Source organism: Anas acuta, chromosome 8 (genome assembly GCF_963932015.1).
Source record: "Anas acuta chromosome 8, bAnaAcu1.1, whole genome shotgun sequence".
NCBI classification, from domain to species: domain Eukaryota; kingdom Metazoa; phylum Chordata; class Aves; order Anseriformes; family Anatidae; genus Anas; species Anas acuta.
The window spans coordinates 16,693,700-16,719,919 of NC_088986.1; the positions used below are offsets into that span (position 1 = coordinate 16,693,700).

The window sequence follows — 26,220 nt, forward strand, 5'->3', positions numbered from 1 at the left end:
GTAGAAGTGCTATGTAAGAGAGCCAGGAATGGGTGTTGGGTGTACATAACCATGCTAGCAGCTGTGGGAGGCTGGCGCTGTGTCTAATGAACAGGACTGAGCATCCTCCTTTATAGATAATGATCTAATTCAATTGTTGTGTTTCACAAGACAGAAACATAATGGACTTTGAAAGTAAATGCAGTTAAAAACTGCCTTTCCATTGTTTTCAAACAGGCACGGAGCTCTTCCTTCAAGTACCTGGTTCTTCACAGCTTAAGTAGAAGATAGTGCAAGAGCAACCCACTCGAGCAATGTCTGGGGTAGAAGTGTCTACTGACTGCAGAAGGCAAGTCACTGGCCTATGGACTGTTGCATTTGACTATGAGATTTTAGACATGAAGGAGGTAAAAACATACAACAACAAAAAAGCAAAAGCTCCAAACTGGATTTTACTACACTGCATTATAAAGATACCCTTTCTGATTTAGGGATTTCTGTGTTTAAGACTGTGGTAGCTAGTAAATCCATCACATTTGAGTTCTTGGGAAGTGGTATGTATGATGAAACAATGCTACGTGTTTGCCAAGGGATCAGTACATATATTTCTAACCTTAATTGTTCCGTATTTATTTACAGTTCTCTTGTTCCTTGCTTCTGCCTGCAAATCTAAACAGTGCTTAAAAGAAAGCTGTGGAGTAGGAGTCAGATTTAATGGTGCCCACTTGTCTATGTTGTAGGGTTATAAGAGGGTAATAAAATCATCACAGGGTTTGGTGAAATCTGATAGGATGAATGCAGCATTAAAGAAAACAAGGGACTCATAGATAAGCTGAATTCTTGCTTCACTTAAATTATTTCCTTTTTAATCTAATGAAGAGAAGAAAAAAGATGACAACTCTGGCTTACTGTTTTTTGAGCATTAGGAAAAAGGTAGGGTCAGTAGCCTAAGCCAACTGGAAAATTAGATTGTTTCTCACGTCTTCACTACAAGCTGAATGATATCCTATATTCTGTTTTCTGTTATGCTAGTGGGAATCCTTTGTTGGATTGGATTAACAGCATTGTGATCTGAGAGCAGAGAATTGCACAGAGTGCCTGTCTTACGTGAAAGCTTGCAAGAATTTGTTTTAGATCTGGCTGAGAAACCTTTCCGTGGTGTTCAGCAGCCTTCACCATCCAGAAAAGCTCTCTTAAATGGCAGGTATTCAGCAGGCTTCTTAAAATGGGGTCTGAAAAGTTCTGAGTATTTTTTGAAATGTGTCCCACAATACAGATGGGACATACAAAACAATACATAGTTTTTAAGTTTTATATGGGTCACTTAGATTGAAATGTAAAGTAAGATAAACTACGATAATACAAACATGATGATGGTTTTCTTGTTATTTTAATGACCTCTTAGAGGTTAGCAGTGTTGTGTTTATGCATAACTTTCAGAAACACCAAGCTTTGTTTTGGGGTTCACTACTCACAATACAGTTTTATGGTGATTTTTTCTTCATGTTTTAATTCTCAACTATGGAGTTACTTTTCCAGGTTTCAATTGTGATGTCTAGCGTATACATGTATAATGCCTTTGAAAACCTGTAATTACTGGGATTTGCTGTAGGAACAGTATTTAAATTGAAATTCTTCATTTACTGTTTTTGGAAACTATGTATGCATGAAGTGAATGAGTCAAACTTAAGACATGCCATCTGATTATAACTCAATGGGTGGGAGGGACAAAGTCCTTGTGGTTTGAACTAGTTAGATATAAATACAGAGCTAGCTGGCAAAGGTCTGTTCAGAGGAATGGGAGGCCCCAGATAGAGTGGGAAGTACTCCCAGTATCCTAAATAATAGACACTCTATAATACAATTATTAAGTCTAGTGTCCTCTGGGGAGTACTTGGATTAAAGGATACCAGAGTGATGCAGACTCCTAGGGGAGGAAATATTTCTTTTTAAGAGGTAAAATGAGGGGAAAAAAAAAAGACTGTAGAGTGAAAATTAAGGAGACAGATCCTGATAGTCAAAAGAGGTTTATACTGTTTAAACATACCGTTACAGGTTCATAAAAGGCATATGTGCAGTATAACTGTAATCAAAGCAAAAAGAAACAGCAGAAGGCAAAAAAAAAAAAAGTTAGGTTTGTAAATGGGAAGTTCCTTTAGCTCATATAATCAAATCGTTAGATTTCTTATTCTGGGAACTGAATCTTGCTAGAAAAAAAGTACACGAAGTACAGCAAATAATTTGGGAATGAGGGGGAGGATTGAGTAACAACTAGCTAATAGTATAAATAATGAATTTGTAAATGTATCGAAAGTAAGAAGCTTCTTATAGAGAATCAGGCCATAGATGGAGATGAGTGCAGTTAGAAAAATAAGAATTTTGTTAAATCAACCCAATATGAGTTTGTACTGTGACTAGCCAAATTAATTATTAAACCTTAGGTGAAAACAAATATGAAAGGCAGAGAAGGCAATCCCTTGAGTAATGCTTTGTATGAGCAAGCCATTTGATCCTCAGTTGAGGAAAGGAGTTCTCTGTCTTTCAGTTGATGGGTACACGATAATCCATTTATATCACAATGTCTGTAAGATTTTTTTCTCATATTTTTGACTTGTTTTATGATGCTTTCTAAGAGCTGTGGCAGAAAACTCAGTATTTACAATATTGATGATACTAAAGTGAAAAGTGTGTGTACAAGTTTAAAAAAGATGTGAGAAACCATATTTCCCCCCCCCCCCCCCCCCCCCAAAAAAAAAAGGATGAAATCAGTGAGCTCCCCCTTACTCTCTTCTCCTTTGCATGCACACTTACCTATTTCCCTTTGAAGCAATAAAAGAACAAGGTCCCATTATTTACAAACAGAGCAATCTCAACAGCATAAGCAACTTTTGCTACTTAACGTGCCCTGGCAGCCAGGAGGGCCAACCGTATCCTGGGATGTGTCAAGCACGGCATCGCTAGTCTGTCGAGGGAAGTGATTGTCCTGCTCTACTCTGCATTGGTGTGGCCTTACCTCGAGTACTGTGTGCAGTTCTTGGCACCACAGTACAAAAAGGATGTGAAACTGTTGGAGAGTGTCCAGAGGAGGACCACGAAGATGGTGAAGGGCCTAGAGGGGAAGATGTATGAGGAGAGCAGCTGAGGTCACTTGCTCTGTTCAGCATGGAAAAGAGGAGGCTGAGGGGAGACCTCATCACAGTCTACAACTTCCTCATGAGGGGGAATGGAGGGGCAGGGGCTGCTGCATAATCCAGATCTCTGGCTGAAGTCACCAGCTTGTCCTGAAGCCCAGCTGCATGCCAAGGTCAGCCCTGTTTGACTGTGGCTTGGGAGGACTAGTGGGGAGCCATCGTCCTCTTGAACCTCAAATGCTTCTGGAGTGTTCCCTTTCCACCGTTTTTCATACACTTTGTGCCATGAAGATTTTGTTATGAAGCTTACAGGGTTAAACATTTTGGTCTGCTGTTTTATGGTGCTGTATATTTTGTCACTGTACGTACCCATATCTGATGTTTCCTGGATATATAGGCCTTTTTTCCTCAATCTTTCATAACTTTTTGTTGGAGGAGGGAGTAATAATTTTTATTAGTTCTCTGTATGCACTGGCGTTGATTCTGGTCACAAAACAATGTAAATTGGGAGAAATGGAATTGACGTCAGGAGAATTATCCACAGTCAATTTTGTACTTGTGCGATGTCTTTTTATATGATTAAAATATTTATTCTTTGCAGAAAGTTTTAAAATTGTTCAAATGTAGCCCTTGGACTCCACTCAAAGGTGAATTTTTTGGAAAGTTTGAGTGAAACATTTCATCCATGTGTAAGTATGAGGAAAGTGGAAAACTATTTTTCCCTTTCATAAAGACTTTTTGCTGCTTTCTTTTGAACAGCTCTGCAGTAAGTGTGGCTTAGGCCCATATGCCAAAATTTGGCATTGAAATAGCCATAGCTGTGAAGTGTCTTAGTTTTGGCTTTGATTTGACTGAGTTATGGGCTTTAGAAAAATCATGTACTCAGCATGAAAATCAGGGTTTTGTTTCTTCCTGCAAAGGTTGTGAAGGGTGCAGTCAAGAGGATTTGCTGTGAACAAGCACCTGAGTGGCTGCACAGAATAAAGCCAGAGAAAGATAGTGCTTTGGAGCAGGAGGAACATGCTGGACCTAAGAGAGGAGCAGAAGGACTCGTAAAGTGTTTACAGCCAAAAGTAAAGTTTTGGTGCGCTTTGTGATGTGTGTTACCGAGATTTGAGTGTTCCTGCTCCTACATGTCATTTCCAAAGAACCAGGTAGGTTTCTGCACACTAAGTAGGGAGCAGGTTTGAGATCAGACTCAGAGACGTTGCAGCACTACTTACGCTCCTCTTGAATCAAAAGGTTCAGGATATGTGGAATATAATATGCCAGTGTTTCTCCATATGGTGTTGCAAGTGGTGTTTACTGGTGATGTGACCATGGTTTTGCAAGCACCATTGCTTTGCGTCTTAACAAGTGGAACTCTATGCACTCCTGCGTGGAACAGATATGCTACCAAGATCTAAGATTATACAAAAACATCCCATACCCTATTGGGCAGCATAGTTTGTGAAACAGTGCATGCTTATCTAATTGCAATCACGTGAAATGAGAGGTCAATGGAAGGCTGCATGTGCTTCCTTAACTACATAATTTTTTGACTTAGCATTGGTAATGAGGCAGCCTTATGAAACATTAATGTAGTTTTATATGGGAGCTCTGCTGTATTTCCTCTGGCATTTTACAATGAAGCTGGTTAATATTTCCAATTACTTGAAGGCCTCCATTTAGTTCTAGTGTCAATGAAGACCGAGCACGATGAACTTGTATATCTGGTTCTTTACTGAGCTGCTACTACATTGTCACATCTTTTAACACTGTGCAGGGCAAGCATGGAACATTGTTTTTCCCTTTTTGCAGAGGAGTACGGATCACAAAGGTTGCAGCCAGTGGAAGATCAGGCATTTGGTGTGTTATATAACATTTCTTTGATTAGTCAGTGGTTTGAAATTCAAATTTAATTTTTGATCCCAATAATTTTTCTTCCTGGTTGACACATAGTAACAGTGCATCTCATTCATTTAAATAATATAAGTATGCAAATTAATTTATTTTCAAATGAGGAAGACAGAGGACCTGACTTAACTCTATTACCCTTTACATCAGCACACAGTATGTGCAAAGTACTGCTGCTGTACTGATGGAAATGACTGCATGAGATGTGTGCCAGAGAGCTGCTTTGTGATGTAAAGGATCTTTAGTGTAGGTAGGATTGTAGCACGTGGGATGTTATGTGGATCCAAAGGATTCCATGGCAAACTGTAATTGACAGGAAAGCAGGAACTCAGGTGTGCACAGTGTAAAGGAATATTACCAGGTGATTTTCATATGGCAGCTGTAGTGAAGAGCTCTCTGTAGCCAAGCTACAGGTCAGAGACCACAGTAATTAAAACACAATATGAGACTGGTTTGTGTTCACATTTCTGTAGTCTCTGCATTGTGTAGCTTTTGTGGATCACCTGCATGTGAATTTTCTTACCTTTTAAAATAGCTTCAATCTTAAGAACTGTAGTCTGCAGCACCTGGTAGTTATCAAATTGAGGGTATGTGCCATAAACAGAAAGCATGGGCTAAATGTGGTTATAAAGAAACCAGACCAATAATAATTAATGAAATAGCATTAATAGTATTAATAGAAGCAGTATTTCCTTTTGTAGGCATGCACTTCTAATGCACAATTCATCACAGGGGTGTTTCTCTGTACGTGCTTTATTCTCTAGACTGCAACACTTTCTATAGGATGAACACAAAGATTGTCTCATGAAATCCTCTCCTCCGATTAACAGTTGCATGTGTTTAGGTAGTGCTCTTGAAGTGGTAGCCATTGCTGCCTTTTTTTTTAAAGGTAATATCCGAACAATGTTTAAGGGAAATTTCTAGCATATCCAACATGCAAACAGTTATAGCTCTGGCACAACTAAGCACCAGGGAGTGCAAACTGCTTGAGCTGGCAGTGCCACTGACAGGAACACAGTGAAACTTATGGTTTTGTAATGCAAGGGGTGTTTGCCCTTTTTTGGAGAAATACTAAGGAAACAGCTATGTGTTTTAACTTCCCCTCTCCCACTGATGATACTTTTCCAGTGACACTAATTTGCATGCAGGGTTCTGGTACCTGGCTTCTTTCCTTTTAGGCTACACAATGCATAGCTTTTCACACAGAAGCTGCCTGGTGCGATTCTTATAGCACCTGATTACTTTGTCCTTTTCCTTTGCTCTCCTGAATGTTTTCCTTTTTTGGGTATCTCTGACTTGTGTTTCCTCTTCTCCTTCTGCTAGGCCCCTAGTAAAAGCAGTAAGACTAGCTGTTCTTTATTTCCAGCTGGTTTATAGGTCTTTTGCTTTGTCTTCTCATGAAACCGCCTGCGTGCCAGCTGTAGCAACAGCTGAAAACAAGGAAAAATCATCACTGTGTGACTAACTTATTTCTCTGTGGACAGTCAGCAAGTTCTGGACTATAAGTGGTCAATGATCTGCAGTTTGAGAGTTTTCCAAGCCCCAAAATATTTCCTTATATAACATTTCCCTGTGAGAAGCGTAAGGTTGCGTTTACAAGCGGATTTGTATTTCTTGTTGCAACGGGGAAGGAATATACGCTCAGATCTTTGAGAGGAACAACTCTGATTCAGTAGAAAGGGCAGACACAGGGCTTGATTATGACAGGAATGTAGCTATTGCATGCAAACATGATTTGGAAAGAACCAAATATTTAACACAATGTTGGCCATGAGTGTTTTTCATGGGTATAGATCAGTTTCATGATTAAAGCCTGCTGAAAGAACAAAGCAGCAGTTATAGTAACCTAAGCTGCAGGCTGTTCTTCAACTTCTTCATGCGTCCTTCTGTCCTTGAAACCTTTACAGAACATCTTTTAGATTACTCAGATCCTGCTTTGTCTTCATGTTTTCCTGTGTGTTCTGATCCCATCTCCTGGTCTAAAATAAGCTGTTGAACACTACTTAATGGCCTTAGAATGCAACTAATGAAAGTCATGTACAATGTACACCTTTCTAGCAATGAATAATCAGTGTTTGGATTTAAGGTACGTTTTTAGGAGTCTAGACTGAGCATCCTCATTACTCTCTACAAAACCAAAATAAATACATATATATGCATACACAGACATGCATGTTTTGGTAAAAGCTAATGACAAAAGCTTCGTAGAATATGGAGTTAAAATGGGCCCTTCCAAATTTATAGTCTGTCAGCACAGTATGCCTCATTTACTTTGAAAGACTACCAGTCTGAGAGAACTTTCTTATACTTCACATAAAAACATATTTGGATCTGTGAGAGCTGATGATATAAATACAGACAAGATCTGTAAGAAGATGAAGTATATTATATATACATATAATTAAAACATTGTATATAATACGTAGAATATATATTAACTTGACCTCCTTGTTTAGCTGGAAGGTAAGTAAATGCTGTGGCATAAGAAAGGTACACCACATTGGAAAACATTGTTCCATACCCTGGCAGTTGCTTTAAAGAAGATGCCACCCAAACCTACAAATATCCTTTTACCGAATGAGACAGTTATTAATAAAATCCAGACTTCCAAGGAACTAGAAAACTGCAAATATTACAGTTGGCAGATGATTTGTATAACTAGTTTTTCACTGAAAATCTGCTGAAAAATTGATTTATGGGCTTTCTACAGTGAAATGTTTGATGTAATTCTTGTGGGGAGAAAACTCAGTCCCATGGTGGATTGAACCTACAGCTCTTTTTGAGTTCAGGGTCTAGGCTCCAGTCCATCAAAGAATCTTAAAACTTTAGTTCCTTTGATGCAAACGTTTCAGGTTATGCTAAGGTAAAGCCAGCACTGACATGCTTTTCCGAGCTGATATATGCAATAGGGACTAAAGTAAGATGAAATGAATTTGTCAGGCTAAGTTGTGCTGTGTGATGTCCTGGTCCTTTGCTTGCAGTTAATGCAGTTTCCAGAAGCTTCATCATGCAGACTGACTTAAGGGGATAAGTAAACAAATAAACAAAAAAACTAGATTCCAATTTCAATCAAGCAAATACTGACAGCAGTTTCCACAAAAGACACACAATTTTAATACTATTGTTTTTTTTTTTCTTTGCCTCTTCCTCAAAGAGCAGTAACTCTTAGCAAAGACAATGATTTTTTTCCTCCAAGTCAATTCTGATACTTCCCTCCCTGATCAGCTGTCTGAGGACACGACAGAACCAAATATCCCACTGTATTTGTATTATCTTAAAGGCTCACTCTGAAATCTGTTGAGCTGGGAAACAGCTGCTTCTAAGATGTTTCTACTTTTATGTCTGAGTTCACTGTCCATGACAGCAAAGGGTGGATGATGCTGGAAAGACCCAGATAACAACACTCTGCCTTCTTTATGCATTTATTAGAAAGGTGTATCTGTGCTTAATGTTACAGAGTCTGGGTTGCTAAAACTTACTTGTTGCTAAAAATTATTTAGAAAATAGTCAACTCTAAGCATGACTAATGACAATCTAGTTAATAAAAAGGGTAGCTTTTTAGCTACTTGCTAGACTAGATGAGTTAATCTGGTGCTCCTTGCTAAAAGAGCCTCTGTCACTTGACAGTGACCAAGAGGATTTGGGAACATCATCCGTGAGAGGGCTTATGCCCTACCTCAAATTAAAAGTGCTGAGCTTGTCTCTCCATAAGAAGGTGTTCCATAAGGACCCAGTCTGAGATTTTTAGTTCAGCAGAAGCTAAATTGGGTCAAATATGTGAGCTTATTCCCAGTGTATGAACTTGCTGCCATTTTCTTGCTTTTAGAGAAATAGTTAGAAATAGTAGCTGTTTTTTTTGTTTGTTTGTTTCTTTGTTTTTTATTGCCATCCAAAGTTATGGTTGTGCACTAGTGCACTTACTGTGGCACCCGAATATCATACTGTGAAAGAACTTTCATTTCAGTACTGGGTAATTATTTGGCTTTGCTGTTATATTCCTTGTAGCTGGATATCCATTTTCATATGCTAACATATGCTTGTCCTATTCAGCTGCAATTTGTTCTGAAATGGCTTGCATGCCCGCTGGGCTAGCTACATGAATTCAATGCAGACTCCTTTTTTGCACCTAAAAATTATGATGTGGAAAACCATTTGCAAAATCTAAAGCATTCTAAAGGCTGTGTGCAGTTTTACAAAAGGCAAAGGACTTTGGAAAATCTAGACTTCAATTTGTGTGCTACAGTAAATTTTAGATTATTAAGTTTGTATCTGCCTCAGCACATTCTGGATCACTTCAGTATTAGGCAAATAAACTAAATGCACAGCCTGTAGAATAATCAGATCTGTTCACCTGTAACAACGCAGCTCAAGCTTAGTTTCATAGCTTAAAATACTATTTCTCACTTTCATATGCTTCCTCATGTTAGCAGCTGCAAGTGTCTCTGAACCAGCATAGTTCCTGAGATAACTGGTAGTAACACTTGTGTATAAATGTTAATCTGCTGCTTGTTGTAGCTAAGGTTGAGGAAATCTGAACTCTCTGGTTCAATTCTTACCTCTTTCACTGACTTGTACAATAATTTGTATACTTAACTTTGCTTTCATTTGTAAGTCCAAAAAACAAACAAACAAACAACAACAACAAAACAAACAAACAAACAAACAACAAAACAATGATGCCAGCTCAAGAGGCATTTTAAATTAGTGTTTTTAAGGTGTTTTGAGATCCTTGTGTTACCATGCTGATGTCTGCGGCTATTGCTTGTACAGGGAAGACAGACATGGTATATGCAGGCTGGTTTGTGAACGAGGGATGCCCTATTAGAAAAATAAGGATGTTTTGGTTTTAGTCTTTGTCAAGATGGAAAATAAATAGACAGTAGTCTGTAATTACAGAATCAAGATCAAAAGTTTTCTTCTTAAGTAGCTGCCAGGTACCTTGGAGGGAGGCTGAATTGAAAGAACTGTTTTAGGTGGCTGTCTCTTCCTTGCTCTAGGAGGTGATAGAAGCACCAAGGCCTGGGTCTCATGGGGCAGCACCCCAGTCAGTGTCTTTGTGCATATTCATGCTGGTGTCCAGCAGACCTGGAGAAGGTCCAGCCAGCAGCCTCTCAGAGGGCCGTGGCTTGCTGTGATAGCAGGCCTCATGGCTGAGCAACGAGGAGAGGCTGCTACTGTGTTATTACTTTGCAGCAGTAGGAAAAGGTTTTTGTTTGATTTTGGTTTGTTTTTATTTTTTTTTTAAGGTGAGACAGGTGCAAAGAGTCAGGATTTGCTTCCTGACGTACAGGTCCAATGGGTAGGAATTCTTTCCCCCTTCTTGTTTTCCATCACCCTCAACCTCATCTCCCCAGACAGGAGCTCAGCCCTGCTCCCCTACATCGCTGACCACGCTGCCCTCATCTGCTCCGTGTTCCTCATGACCCCGCAGTTTATTGCGCTTCTGTTACACCCCTCCTGCATGGCCCCCGGCCTCCCTGTCGCGGGGAGCGGCTGCAGGCTTGAGGGCTGTGGAGGGCAACACTCGAGCAGCTCCAACATCCCCCCGGGGGACTGAGGCATGGGCAGGGCCGGACCTCAGCCCTCTTGGTCCCCCGGCTGCCGCCCCGTGCCCCCCGCCCCGGGCCGTTCCTGTCAGGCGGCGACGGGCGGGCAGCGGCCGCCCCGCTCGCTTCGGACGCGGCTCCCGGCCCGGGAACGCGAAGCGGCCTCAACTTTCGGGCCGTGGCTGCCCGCCATAAACAGGAAGCCCCTCGGCGGGGCCGGGCCGGGCTGGGCTGAGGCGGGGCCTGGCGCTGCCGCCTCCCTGCCTCCCTCCCTCCCGCGCCGCGGAGCCGAGGGGCCGCACGGCTCGGCCCGGCCCGCGGCGGCGGCGGCCGCTGACAGGGCGGAGCGGGGTTGGCGCCCGGCGGCAGCGGCGGTAGCAGCAGCAGCAGCAGCAGCAGCATGCCCCGTCGAGGCGCCCGGCGAGAAACTGAGAATGAGATTTCTGTGGAGAGCTAAAATGGTAACCGGGAGTCCTTCACCCCCCGCGGGGCGCCGCTGTCAGGCGGGGGCGGCGGGGCTCGGGGGAGCGGGGCCGGGAGGGAGCGGCCGCTGCGCGGCCCCTTTGTACGGCTGGGAGCCCGGGAGGCGAGCCGTCAGCCCAGCGCATGGTAAACTTTGGAAGACGTTGGGCTTTTTTTTTTTTTAATATTTATTTATTTATTTATTGCAAGTTTTAAAGCCTCGACTCCGTAAAGTTTTTGTAGCTTGAAATAATAGGTTTTGGGAAAGGAAACCGCGGGCGCTTTGGATCTCTCCTGTCAGAAGGAATAAAGGGTTGCTGTATTTTAGGTGCTTGTTAGCTTCAAAGTTTAAAGGCTGTCTGCGTAAGTAATTCAACAGTTTTAAAAAGCGCAATTTCTGCCATAAATGAGAGGCCAAAGAGATTAATTGCTTTAGAAAAGAGGGGGTGGGAGGGAGAGGGAAGAGAGACTGCTAATCAAAACCAAACTATTTCCTTAGAAAAGACTTTGTACAACTATTTAAAATATGTGCTAGTCTAGGAAAAATAGCTAAATGGAAAGTCAGGGTATCTTGATACCACAGGAAAGGACAGCCTGCCAAGAATATCTCCAGCGTTCCCTCAGTCTAAAAGTATCCTGTGCTGCTTCGATTGTTGTACGTACTTTGTGCAGCCTGTCTTCTGCTCTGAGCTCTGTGTGAAGCAACGGAGCACCTGGTATAGATTGTGGTTAGCAGAAGAGGAGAAAACCTTCCTTTCTCTCTCTCACTCCCTTTTTTCTTTTTCTGGCAGAGCTCAATTCAGGACTGGGGTGAAGAAGTAGAAGAGGGAGCTGTTTACCATGTCACCCTGAAAAGAGTGCAGATTCAGCAGGCTGCCAACAAAGGAGCAAGATGGCTAGGGGTAAGTAATGCTGGCGCAGTGGCATTTTGGCGTCGTGGACTTTGGAGCCTGCTCCAGGGAGCTGAATTCCACATGAATTGCTGTGATTTTAACTTTTTGCACTGACTGTTCTCAGCATTTAAAATGAAAAACAACACTGATGAAGTTGTCCGTCGGGGTTATCTGAAGAAACTCTCTCGTGTTGGCTTTTCCTTTTTTACTAATGTGTATAAAAACGATTTGACCAGTTGTGACCGTGAATCAGATGATACTTAATGCAGAAACAAGGATATTAGCTTATGGCTTGGTCTTAACAGTTATTTCATAGTGGGCTGTAGCTTATTTCTGCTGCTAGGAATCCGGTTTGAGTACCCCAAACAGTCATGGTATTTTAAATAATGAGAGTCTCTCAAAAATTAGCAGAAACTTCTTCAAAACTTAAGTGAATGTGTGTTTTGGTCTTATTTCAGTGTTGCCTCTTCAGGCAGATGAGATGTTTGTATTTCCTTTTACTGGTCAGCATTTCTGCAAGAAGTACAGATATGTGCTGGTTTTCAAAGGTATATTTTAAAGCACAAAGGTTTTGTAGAGAGCGAAATAAACTTACATGCAATTAACATGGCACGCTGCTGAGTGCCTTCCCCTTGTCAGGCCAAGTTCCTGGCCTCACTTCATTGGAATCAGTGCGGCTGTGGCAGTTCGAGCCAGATCATCAAGAGGTGGCTGTAACTTTGGTGCTCTTTTATGTTAATAGATTTTCATCAGGGTCAAAGGCAGTAACGTAAGAGCTTGATTTGTGCTAGCATCCAGGTTGGTATTGTAAAGACTTTTAAAACTACCCAGAGATTTATATCAAATAGTTTCCCTGTGAAGTTCCATGACATAAAGTGATACAGAAATGCTGAAACCATGGTCAAGAAAGATAAGCAGATTTTGTCCCGCATACAGATAGTGCTTAGAATTTCCCTTTTCCATGTTTGCAAGGAGTACACAGAGTTCTAATCAGAACAGATAATTTCAAATCTGCTTCCTTTGAGTGGCAGATTCCCCATCTCTGCCTTCTGTTTTTACCAGGAGGTGGGGGAAAATATTAGAAAGTATTTTTTAAGTCCTGTAAATTTTCCAGCTAGTGGTTTTGAAAGAATCGGAGACATTGTGAGTAAACTTGTGTCTCGTAAGCATACTTTAGAAAAATAGTATTTTTTCCTGTTTCAGAGATGGTGTTCCTTCTGTGTGGCAGGAGGTTGTGAAGTCTTGGTCATAGTCACAAAGTGAGAGTGTGTATGTGTTCCTCAGACCAACACAGCTGATGATACTTATCTTACTAAGTGGACAAGGGACTGCAAGGTCACAGAGATGACTTTTGACTTTCTGTGTGTAATGCTAGGTTCTTCAGGTCAGAATTGAGCCCCCTTTGTGGGAAATGGGCAGTGTGCCAGAAGTCTGCACCTGTTCTGGGCATAAATGGGTGACTTCAGCTTCTAAGCTGGCGTCTTTCATGAGCAATAATCTCATGCTCATTATTTAAAAATATTTTTAAACATATGGGCTTTTTGTTTCTCCTAAGCTCTTCAGAACATAAAATATTTTAAGCTATTTTTGTGATCTTGTTTTATTAATGGCTTTACTGTGATCCTGAGGTCAATAAATAGCCTATAACCCAGAACGTTATTTATGAATAGGCTTTCCTGCCTCCAGCAGTTTTCCCTTGAAAAGCATAATTGTCTCTCTTATAATTGTCATCAGGTGATTTTTTTTATTTATTTTTTTAATCTGGAGCTTACAGGGTTTTATGATGTTAATTTTTTTCAATGGTTTGGAATTCATAGCACTAAATTAAAAAGCTGTTGTATGTATCAATGCTGGTCCTTTTTGATGTTGCTGTAAGTCAAGCTAAGGTTGAAGATTCAAGGTCAGCTGAAGAATATGGGAATAGTGTATTTGTAGATCATCAAGTATGGAGCCTTAATGGTAGTGAATATAGTAACTCTGTTACTGATTATGTGTATAGGTGGATTAATTTTAAAAAACAGTGACTTAGTGTCAGTTTGTATCCTGCAAAGGCCTACTTAGTTTGACCTTCTTAAGTCACTGAGGTTCTGGTGGTTTACCGTAGCAGGTCAAGTGTCCTGTGACTTGAAAAGCTGAAGTTCTTCAGAAACGTCAGTGTTGCGTGCAGATATTAAATATTGTGTGGTATCAGAGCAGGGGTTTGATCTAGTGATTCCAGAGTGGATTGATCTTAGTGGTGCTGCATTTGTAAAGTGCTTGGGAGAGTTTTCAGCTGAAAAGCATTAGATGGTAAATTACCTTACATGTCTGAAAATTTCATACAAGTGTTGGGAATATAGAATTGGGAATATAGGGAATATAAAAGGCTTGATTTGTTCCAAGCGTGTTGGTGCTTATTTCCAATCTTTAATCGCATAAAGTCTTGAAATCTTCCATAAATACATTCTTGTAGAGGTTCCGGTAAGTGAGTGACCCTAAATTTCTTATGTTTCAAGAGGTCTAATAAACTTCTAAAATTTTCCATCCTAACAAACCATCCAGGGTTCTTGAAAGACAGGCCCTATTTCGAGGGAACAGTCCGCTTAAAAGCCAAGCATAAGGTTACAGTTTAAGTGCTGTGAACACTTGCATATTTAAATGCAAAAATGTCTATTCAAACTTCTATAATCAATAAATAGAGGAAATGAACAGCTTGCAATTTACACAGTCATCAGCAGTTCCATGACTTTTAACACTGTGAAGCTTTTGTATAAACACCACATTTCTTAGCTTTAAATTTAATATTAGACATCAAAGGATGCCAATAACTACTATTTCTGTCACTAAATACCGAGTCACTAAACAGTTAGTGAAGGTTAGGATTTTAGGCACTACAGTATTAAAAGAGATTGGAAGCCCTAGTAATAGCTCAGGGCTGTGATAGATGCTGCCCAAAAGTGCTAACCTGACCCAAAAGAACTTACTTAGTAAGTATCAAATGAGGCTTGTCTGTACACATATGTTATGTCATCTGCTGGTTGGTATCCAAGGCAGAGCTATGAATTTCCCAGCAGTCTGATGGTTTTTCAAGTTATTTGTAAACATCAAGGCAACACAGAGCCATAAGAAAATTTCCAAAGCCAAATGTGGATATGTTTAAAGAGAATCCCTCCCAAGCATGAAAAGTTCAACAAGAGAAAGGACAAGGACAGTTTTTTGAAAATGAAGTGGGTGTAGGTGTCTCCAGAATAGACCTGTGGTAGGAGGCAGGGTCTTCAGCAAGATGGCGTGGAGCTTGGGAGCAGTGCATGAAGGCTGTGCAATCAGATTGATTTTTTGTGTGTGTGTGTGCAAGAGAAGGAAGTAGAAGAGGAAAGGGAAGAGAAGGGGAAGTAGAGAGTTACATAGGTGGACGGCATGGTCAGGGCAGGATGCGAATGCTTTCTGCAGCAGCCTTTTGAGTTGACATTCAGCATTGTTTTGAATGGGATTACATCAGACTAGAGAATAAGGAGTATCAGTAACTGGATTAGAAGGTTTGAGAGTGCAGTAAAGAATCTTAATGATATGGCTAGAAAGAGAAGGTTGTATTTTAAAACCATGACACAGAAAGAACCCAAAGCATGAGATCCGGCTTATGTCTGAGGTTGTGAAGACAGCTCACAGGGAGGCTGGCACTGTGCGTGTCAAACAGAATGGTGCTCTTGTCCGTGAAGAAAAGGCAACAAAGCAGAAAAGACAGGTGAAAAGTTTCAGATTGTGTGGGGCTATTTGATCTTGAACTGGCAGCGATGTACCTGTGAAACAAGTCTCAGAGACCAGGTGAGTCATACCGTAGCCAGAAGCAGATAAGAGGAGTAGAGCAGTGGCTCTACTGATCAGAGCCCTGGCTCTATAGTGGTCTAAAAGTAGATCAGCTGCTGAACACCTGAATTTCTGTTGCCAAGTGCAGTATGCTGACTATGAATGGTGTTGGAAGAGGTGAACTCCAGTCAACGAGTTCCTGTAAATCACAAACAGAAATGTAAACAGGGAGTTGAAAAGAAAGGAAAAAGCAGCAGGGAAAGAAGTAAGTGAAGAGAGTGAGGGAATTTTTAAGAGGTGAGAGTCTGTAAGAGATTTGGACTGGAAGAGGAGGGGGAGGGAATACAGGAGGCAAAAGTTATGAGAGAGAGAGGTACAAGGGAGTGGGATGGGATCTGTCAGAAAAGTGACAGGATCAGAGGAGGAGCACAGGCAAGAAACTTCCATGCTTTTCACACGGCAGACATGGGAGTTGTTCAAGTGGTCCTTTGCAAAGAGTAACAAGGGCTGGAGAATTTGAGGGGCCAGGACTGCAGGCACTGCAGATGAGATTGAAATATTGAAGTTGCTCAACTATGGATTGGACAAAATTGAAGAAAAGGGAGAGGAAAAAAGGCTTTTCTAGTGAAGATAATAGGCCTGATGGTTTTGTTAGTGCCAGAGGCCAGGGGATGCACACACTGAAGATGCACCAGGGCTAAATGAGAGCAGGATGGACCTACAGTGATGGAAAGAGAAAGGAATTAATGATGTAGGACAGTAAGGCAGGAAGAAAATGAATGACTATGTAAATAACAAAGACAGGGTGATTTAAGGCTACCTCAGTGGATGAACCTGACAAGAATTGAACCAAAGCAGTACATATTATTGCTACCTGATTCCTTCATGAAATATGAGTGATCCAGTAAGAGATGATGCTGTGTCAAAGGGCTTACCTTACATCAGTTTTCAGGTAATTCTTAGATTCAATAGGAAGGTAAGTAGAGGAGGTAGGTCTATGAGATGCTTGGTTTTGCAGTGGCATGCTTAGAAAGTAGGGGAAGTATTCAGAGAAATCAGGTAGGAAGTTCAGGGAACTGAATGTGTGAGCTTGGAAGTTTGACAGGCAAAATTGCAAATGCTACGCTGACTTCGAGTTTCAATGGCAGGGGGAAGCCTTTCAGAGAAATATGTAAAAATAATCATCCAAAAGTTTTTTTAATTTTTTTTTTTTAAGGAATTAGGTTTGGACAAACTGAGAAAAGCTCATAAGCTGAGAAAGTGTTATCTAAGGGTTAAAATCAGAGTTGCCAAAGTCAAGCCTTGCAAGGCAAATGAAAACAAACAGTCAAGGGTTTGTCAGGCATATAAAACCAGGAGCAATAACAAAAGTCATCTTCACAGAGAGAATGAGATAGGAATTACACTTAATCTACATATAACTCAAAAAACTATTTTTTTTTTTTTTTTTTTGCAAGTATGCCAAAGGTGAACCCAAAGGTTGATGGTAATGATGGCACACGAGCCTTTCACATGTCTTTAAGTTTTCTCTTTGCCTAAGAGCTTGATATGCCTGCACTGGGCAGCTTCTGGTTTCCAGCCCAGAACTAGAAAGGAACTGACACACAAAATAATAGCTGAGCAGTCAGGAGTTTGAATTCATTTGTCAAGTCAATATAATAACATTGTACGATTGGAGAATAGGAAATGTGGTAGCTGTATTTGGGGTGGGATGGGGGAGATGTGATGGGTAGGCAGAAGATATTTGTCTCACAAACATAACTGATCTTCTGGATTCAGAAAAGGTTCTGGGTTTAATCTGTTTTTTGTTTGAAAATCTAGTATTGAAATGGCTCAAAAAAAAGTCTCAGGAGAGACTAAGGAATTATAAGGTCAGTAAAGGAGCTGTTGAAGAGGAGGTGTTGCAGCTCAAGCTGAAAGAGGAACTGTTGGTCTGGAGACAGGTGCCTACGGGAGTTCTGCGAGTCAGTCCTGTGACCGAGCTGGTGTGTGTTCATTAAGGTCAGTGACATGAAAGCAGAAGCATGCTGATGAAATCTGGTGGTCTGGCAGAGGAAGAAAACACCTGGAGGATGGAAATATCCTACAAGGCTGACATTTGGGATTAGTGCAACAGAAGTGGGTTGAGATTAAGCAGCACAGAATGCAAAGGCATATTTGTGAAAGAATTCAAAGAACTTCTGTTATAGGCTGATTCTTTTCTTGTTTTTTATCCCTTCCAACTTGGGGTGTTTTAATCAAAGGACATATGACCCGCCAGCATAATGTGAAACAGAAAAGGCAAATGAGATGCTTAAATGGTTTAGATTATTGCCAGTAGAGATGGGAAATGTAAGCCCCTTTGTATGGTGTTATGGGTCACTGTATAATTCAGGTTGTTTTCAAGAAAAGTTGATTTAAACTGGGAGACAGTAGAGAACTTTTGAGATCATCAAGAAAATGATAAATGTGTCTGATTATTATCTGAGCAGTACAGCATTGTTAGATTAACAAAATGAAGACAGTGATTAATACCTATAAAAAATCATGAAATAAGCACAAGGGAGGGAAAAGAACCATTCACACCAGGTATAAATTTACACTGGCATAGACCTTGCTAGAAATTAGAAGAAAGTTTCAATTCATCATAGCAATGAGATAGTGGAGTGGCACTCCAGGAAGAGTGAAGGAAGTAAAGAACCCAGCAGCATTGACATTGGATTTGGATTAGTTGGTGAAAAGGATTATAAGGTAATTTCCTTTGGTAGCAGAAGAACACGACATCCTCCAATTGTATGTTTCCAAGGGGAAATGTAAGAACAAGAAGGTGTGCAGCTAAGGGGAAGATTATGGTAGATCATTGCTATGGAAATTTTGGGGGCAAAAGTGTGGGAGTTCAAGAAAAGGGAAGAAAGGAGATCCAGGTTATGTGTAGAAGATGAAGGCTAGAGGAGAGTCCAGAGAAGAGAGACTGCAGAGGAGAAAAACTGGTACATCTGCCTTGTGGTAGAAGTCCCCCGTTGTCTTATTCAGGCTGGTGAAGAAAAGCCAGGGTTGTAAAGCCTTTCTTAATTCACAGCAGGCAGTGGTGCTAGGCTGTCCTGGTGCTGGAGAGACTGAGATGAGAAGAGGCGGTTTTACGTTTACAAAACACCAACACAATTTTACTTTTGAGGTTGTTCTGGAAGCAGTGTGAGAGGAGTACTGGTGGGGAAGGCAGGAGGGGACAGCAGTGGAATGGATGGAGAGTGCCTTGTTGGTGCAGATGTCTGAATGTACTTTGGCAAGCAGAATATGAAGAAGCAGAGGCAGAAAAGTATGAGAGGGATGATAGAAAATGTTGGAAAATACTGGTGTGGAACTGCAGGAGTGGGATTGATGGCATAAGAAGCATAGAGTGGATGCACTGCTGCAGAAAATGAGCGGTGAAAGGCGTGGGTGCGGCATGGGCAGATGGACAAGATTACAAAATGAAAACAACCAGTTTTTGAAGTCCTGGGAACTCACTTTTGTAGACCTCCCTGTCAGGCAGCTGGAGTGCTTTATCTCACCCTTCCAGAGGTTAGGGAGGGGTGGGCGAACTGTGCCAGCACTCAAGGAATCTGAGGGGAGCAGAGAGGAATGAGTTTGGGATAGGAGGGGCTCCCCAATGCTTGCAAGTGTTTTTCCTGCCGGAGTGTGTTACCGGGGAAGGAGAGAGGAGGAGACCTGCACTCTGCCTCTGGAGTTTTTACTGGGGCAGGTCACAGGAAATGCAGCCAGGAACTGGAGTTCCCTTGAGCCTCCTGTGCTGGAGGAGCCATACAGAGCCTGTATCTCCACATCTTAAATGGCTGCCGAGCTTTGTGAGCCAGTCCTCAAGTCTTAAGTTACTTGCTGTGCTAATGGATGCCGCAGACTGCTCTTCTTTTGTGTCTTAAATATCCGGATAATGGTGAAATAAGAAGCTTCCTCATACCAGTGCCACCTGATTTAGGTAGCCCTTCGTTATATTTCTAGAGCAGACTTTAGATATGCATTTATTTATATATTTATTTATTTATTTTTCTGCTTACTTTTTTTTGGCCACAGCTGGAGTTCTGGCTCTGGGGTTTATTCAGTCAGAGATTGATTCAAAAGATTACATCTCAAGGTGTCTTTAATGCTATAGCATTGGGTGTACAGCTGAACATGTTCTTCAAAAACTACAAATGAACTTCTGTGAAAGGATGCTTTAAATGCTTTCACAATTCTGAGACAGGGAAGAGGTGAGAAGTACCGATTCTATCACTAAATATTTTAATGTTTTTTTTTTTTTGCACTGACAGTATTGGATAATAACCTTTTCTGAGAACTGCATGTTGTTTCAAAACTGACTTTTGCATAATTGTCTCATGTAGCACACTGCATATGACCACATGTTTGGCTTCTAAACACCTCTGCAGTCACATATATTGGCAGGAAGCTGCTTTTGGAGAGTTCAGTCAAAAAGTTAGTTCAAGAACTTCTAAGTAATATGTTTCCCAGTTAGGACCTAGGGCATATTTTTCAAGTCAAAGAGAAGGCTATGTCAGAACTTTTAGCTTGGATTTCTTTTCTTTCCAACACTGACCTCCTAAATACAGGTTGCAATTTAAATGGTGCCTTGAACCATCAACGTTTTAGGAACATGCAAAGCCTAACATTTTCTCTAAGCCCGCTCCTGCCATCCTGTATGCCCTTCTGAGCCAGCTCAGTGATTTCTTTTTATATATATATTTTTTTTTTAATCTCTTTTTATTCTTTTTATCTGGACCCTCAGGTCCCAGATGTTCTTGTCATGTGTAGTTTCCTGCGCAGCCAGTAGGCAAGGACTTACCGATCTTTGTCCTTGCTGCAGCTTGGTGTTTTGTCTCTTGATTTATAGCATATGTTGGTCCCTTTTGGCTAAATCTGACTCTTTGGAACCAGGTTTCTGCAGCCTGTCCTGACTACCCAGACCAAGGCCAAGGTTCAGTTCTGGCCACATGCTTCGTGGAGGCAGAAGAGCAGTTCCCAAGGAGCTGACAGGCACCCTGCAGAAACCAGATTGCTCTATTGTCCCACTCCAAATGCTGTATTCTGAGGAACTATCTTGGAGATGGTGAATGAAGAAAAATGGGCACTACTCATGGTGATTTTGTGGTGTAAGATACCTGCCAACTGCTGGAGACCCATGGGGAAGACATATAGTAGACTTCAGAATCAAGTGATTTTACCTGTAGACAGCTACATAGTTTTCAAAAGAAAACCCTGGAATCTTCTTCAGCTTGCTTTTTGGTTCTGAGTAGGCTCTTTCCTCCTGCCCTTTCCTTCTGTTGTGGGCATAATCATACCATAGCATCATGGCCCTTATTAATGACTGCTTACAGATTTTTCATTCTTTAATTCCTGGTTTGGTCACACTTCTGTGCTGTAGGGATATTCCAGGTAGCATTCTTAGATGCAGTCATCAGCTGGGTAATAGGTGCTGTCTTTGGAACAGACAATTGAAAATGAAACTTGAGCTGTTTATGAGTTTTAAAATTGAAGTCTCAAAAATTACCATCTTTTAGTTTCCCAGTCCCAAATACAAGATGCATGAATTAGAAGGGTAACTAGCTTTACAGCATGATGTCATGCTCTCGGTTGAGTTTAAAACCTCACATTCCAAACTGTCAAAGGGTGACAGGCTTGCAGTGCTTTAATCTTGCATGTTATTAACACTGAGTGAGGCTACGGGACACTTGCTTGGCCACAGAGAACTAGGGAGGGGCACACAAGAAGCCTCTCTTCCTACAGGGCTGTGCAGAGTGCATCTCCTGCTAATGATTGTTCTATTAAGTGGAATAATGAGAGGTAAGGGAGGTCTCAGAAGAGCAGATGTTGCTGTAGACTGCACTGTTCTGGCTCTTTTGCACTGATTGTGTGTGACTGCATTTTGGAAATCTTTCAGCCAGTCTGCTTATGTATGAAAATTTGCTTTTGGCATGTTTCAGTTTACTGTGACATGTAGAATGTAACAACGCCCCATACTATTATTTCTCTCCACTGGGAATTCCTTTGATAGCCAGGATCCATGTCTTTTTAAACTGTGCTTCTTGGATGGTAAAGATTCTCCCTTAAATATAGGATCTTAACTGTCCTGCTGTTGACTTCGTTGAATTTTACTTTCCTTGCTTCTCCAAGAAGAAATAAGTGAAAGGAATAACAAAAAATCGGCTTGCTCTGAAAAGAAATTGGCATTTTGTTTCTGAATGTTGGAAGATCTAGGTCACTTGTTGAGTTAAAGAAGTGTTGGCAACGAACGTGGCTATGTGTCATTGGAAAGCCTGGGAGAAGTAGCATATGAGCTGGACTGAGATGCTGTAAAGAGAATAGCCCTGGAGAAACCATTAGTTTTACAGTTTGGGTTTTGATGTTTTCATTTAAGAAACAGGCTGAAGCATTGCAAGCATGTTAGTCACGCTTGGATTTAAATTTAGCCGTGGTAAAGCTAATTAAAAATATGTTAAGTGACAGTGTGTGTATGCATGCTTTGAACTTGCATCTTTTACTACTGCTGTAGGAATCTGTTTTCTGAATATATTGCTTCCTGTAGCCAGTGTTGTAAGGGGGTGCAGCTGTGTACAGAAATGATCACAAAGCAATCAAATCATGGCCTAGCTCCTAAAAGAAAAATGGGCTCACCTGGGGGGAAATGGGTAACTGAATGCTGATGTGGTGGGATTTGTATTCTTGCTGGGCTTTGTGCAGCTGGTGTATGCTATCTTGCAGACCAGAGGCAAAATAAGTGTGATTTCTTAGTGTTGTTTATTACCCCAGCAAGATAGTATCGGAGCTTGTAAAACATCTTTATGCATAAATTTTGGTGTTGTGGTTTGTTTACACCAGAAAAATAGAATATACCATTCAGTGCAAGACGTACATCCTTTGTGAGTTGCTCAGCCAGCAGTAAAGCTGCTCTTGCCCAGTGGATGTTGGCCAGGCTGTTCTTTGTATGATGGAACAGTACTTCCATACGTGCCACTTACAAGTTTTTCTGTACACTAATCATGGATGCGTCTAGACCTCATCCGTAAAGGATCCAGTGGTTGAACGGCAGTTATCTCCAGGGAGCTGTCAGTATTCTCACCTGCATTCTACCACAACTTCTGCCTTGATTCTCACCAAAATTCATTTTTTTTTCACGCTCAAGTGGCCATATGAGCTCTTGAGATGTGACCTGTAGTTTTCCATAAGTGCTGCGCCAACAGGTAGCACTACATTTAGGGCTGAAATATAAAGTCTGTTATCTTTTTTCCAGGTTTTTACACCTGGAATAAGAATTTTCTTGAAGTGTGAGTGGATTTCTTTTTATGGAAATCATTCTGTTTTAGACCAAAATGAATTCATGCTAGTACCTGAACACAGCTGCTTTGGAGTTCAGTACCATGCCACTGATAATTCACCAGAAGGAAAGTAAAAACGTATCCTCATGAAATGATAATGCTGCATTCTTACAGCATCTTTCACCCAAATGACTTTCAAAGCACAGCCACAGATTTTCACCAGACAGGCAATGTGAAGTATGTTGCAGCGTAACACAGTACAGAACTATGCGTCTGGGTGGGGCGTACAACTCAGCAGCAGTGCTGTTGTTTGGATGTGGTATGGTTCTCCTTTATTTTGGGAGGCGGGGAAAAGAGGAGAAAAAAAGCATTGCTGGGATGATCTGACTTAAAACTTTTAAAAGTTTTTTTTAAAGGTTGAAGAGTTTGAAGCATTAACTGTCAAAGTTGCATGGTAATATTTATTTAGTGGCTTCGTAGCTTTATCAGTTGGATGTCTTCTCCACATGTGGCATATATGCAGCAAGGAGCAGCTGGCTAACGACGCACAGCAGCACACTGAAACAATTCATGCCCAGAAGGGAATTAATTAGAACCACTTGGGCAGAAGACCTGGCCCTTTGAGAGTCCAGAGATCTGTGGAAGCGTTCGCCCACCACCAGCTGTGAAAGCAACCTCAGATCTTTGGCTGTAGCAGGCAAGGAGGGAATGGAGTGGAGCTTAGAAATTACTGCTGGAGAGATTACAGTAGTATCTCTGCTGTCCTTTATTCTTGTTCCCTTATCTCTAAGCTGTGGGAAATAGAAAAGGGATCCACAGATGGGACACGACTGGAGGCATTTGGAGACACTGGGAAGGTGAGGGCTGTTAAATTTGAGTCTTGGTGCAACTCAGGCTGACATGCAGGTTTAACAGTAAGTGTGTTTGTTAAATGTTTACAGGCTTGGGACTTGATACTGGAAATGAATAGGAGGATATAGCAAAGACATTTCAAATAGTGAGTGGAGTAGGAATGCTTCATCTCCAAGGAGTGTTTGGTGGGATAGAAAAGCAGTGTGCTGAAAACGAGGGGGAAGAAGAAACTTCCTTTTAATTGTATGTAATTAACCTGAAGGACACTGCTGGTAGTAACCGAGTCCAGTGGCCTGGAAAGGCCATTCAGAAAGGTTTGACATTTACGTAAATAATGAGAACAAATACATGAATACTGCATGAAATTTAAAATAGAAGACAAGTAATTTGTTGTGTTTTAGGTTTAAAACAAACACTTCCAGCAGTTGAGCAGAGTGTTTCCTTTTAGATTGGTTGTTCTTTATGTTGTAGGTGTTATTTCTTTACCTTTCTCTGTAGCATTGGCCGTTGTCAGAAGAAATATACTCTAGTTTAAAATGATAATTATTATGTGTTGCTTTTTATAAAGTTCTGTTTTCAATTTGTTTGCAGCAAATATTTAACAAGGCAGAATAAAATTGAACACAGGCACTCATAAAAAGAATCATGAGAACTTTAATGTCCAGAAGAGAAGATGTCAGGGCCATATTGCAACATAATCTGTGCCTGTTTTCCAGCACTCCTACAATTTCGTTCTGGTCAACAAGAACTTTGGGTGCTCAGATCCTGCCTTTTTTTGTGTGCATAAAACAAATGTCCGCATCCTCAGCGTTTTAAACTCTGTGAAGGTAGGAATCATGTGGGTTGCCCTTTGCTTTACCCCATTCAACTTCATAATAGCTGCCTTAAAAATAAGGTATTAAGCTATTAAAAATAAGGCAGCCAGAACAGAGCATAGTACTTTACATGTGGTCTCATCAGACCTTTTATGCAGTGGAAGAATAATGTCCCTCACTTAGTTCAGTACCCTTTATTTATACTTTGCAGAATTGTTTGCTTTTTGTTGCTGCTTCCAAGTGTTGTGCTGAAAGATTTAATGTTCTGCCTACTCCAGTGCTTCAGATCTATTCTCTGATCTGGGTGTCACAGCGTGACCTTTGAGGGTAGTACTTTCAACAGACTTTTTTTGCTGGCTTCTTACGTTTCTCTCTCTGTTTAGTTGCACAAGCCATCTGTTGCCCATCGGAGTGTAGCTGCCCTTAGACAGCTCTGGCAACCAAAACAAAACCTGGCAGCCTCCACCTTAGGTGTGAAGCTTTCTGCCCCTCTGTATGGTAGCAGTTTCCAGCCTTTTCCTCTGTCACACTACTGGGTTGCAGCCTGATGGAGTTTTGACTTGTTCCTGTTTGCCACCAGCTTATGTCCAAATACCAGCTTGTGTCTGGATTTTTGCAACCTTCTTTGTGTAGCTGAGCCCTGCATTAGTGCAGAAATTGTTGTGTTCTTCAAACACCAGTGAAATTCGTGGTGTTCCCGGTGCTGCTGTTGCTTCACTTGGCTCCCATTACTTAAGAGTAACAAGAAATCGTTACAGAATGAACTTACTGCTGCCTATTATATTGAGCACATTAATTATTAGTAAGTTATCTGCACCATACCTAATACAAGTGTGATAGTGGATTTAAAAAGATCCTGCAGGTCCAGAGTCCGTAGCCCTGCATGGTCCTCCTGATGTGCGCTCTGACCCTGCTGTGCTGCTTTTCCCTTGAAATTTGGAGAGCTGTACATGTACTCTGCTGCCTACAGATCGGAGGCCTGACTTCTCGGACCTTCCTGTGCAGACAAGGGGCGGTGGCTGAGCCCCCAGTGCTTCTCCTTCTCCCTGAAGCCTTCCCGCAGGACCCCAGCAGCGCGGCACGTGAAGGGGTGGGCAGCTTGTTGCTGTTTGCAGAAGCTTTCCGTGCTGCACGGGTCCCCAGCTTGTGCCCATGGGCTGCAGCTGGCAACGCTGCCACGGGCGGCAATAACGCTAATAAGGTGTAGGCACTTAAACTGCTTTGTCTGAGTGATCCTGTTATTATATTCTGTTCTTTCATTTGTTTTCCTCTTATGTTCTTCCCCCCTTTTTTGTTCTGAAAGCAATTTAAAGGATTATTTTCCTTTCCCCTCCCACCCCTTCAGCTGCTTTTTATAGTTGCCTTGTTCCTTGCAGAGGTTCGAGCTTTATCCCAGTTAATAGCTGTTTCCTTCTTTTTTTGGGGAGTCCACGGAGTCTTTGTGCAAGTAGAACAACATAATTTTTATTATAAAGTGGCATTTTCTATTCAAAGGCCTTGGAATGGTTAAACAATAGGAAGGGCTGAATGTGTTGTGACATGGTCAAATTGTCATAGCTTCAAACTGGAGACCTGTT

At 41.4% G+C, this 26,220-nt stretch overlaps 1 protein-coding gene across 2 annotated transcripts in view; it reads left to right on the forward strand.

Annotated features, from left to right (window-relative positions):
- The first annotated feature begins 10,808 nt into the window (after positions 1–10,808).
- RGL1 (ral guanine nucleotide dissociation stimulator like 1) overlaps positions 10,809–26,220 on the forward strand; it is a 75,138-nt gene continuing 59,726 nt past the window's right edge. Inside the window, exons 1-2 of one of the 2 annotated variants that reach the window (XM_068691107.1) lie at positions 10,809–11,013; positions 11,806–11,916. In XM_068691107.1, the coding sequence (XP_068547208.1) occupies positions 10,987–11,013; positions 11,806–11,916 (138 nt within the window). In that variant the 5' untranslated portion in view covers positions 10,809–10,986. Of the gene's footprint in view, positions 11,014–11,805; positions 11,917–26,220 lie in introns of those variants that run through there. The other variant, XM_068691108.1, reaches the window with a different exon arrangement.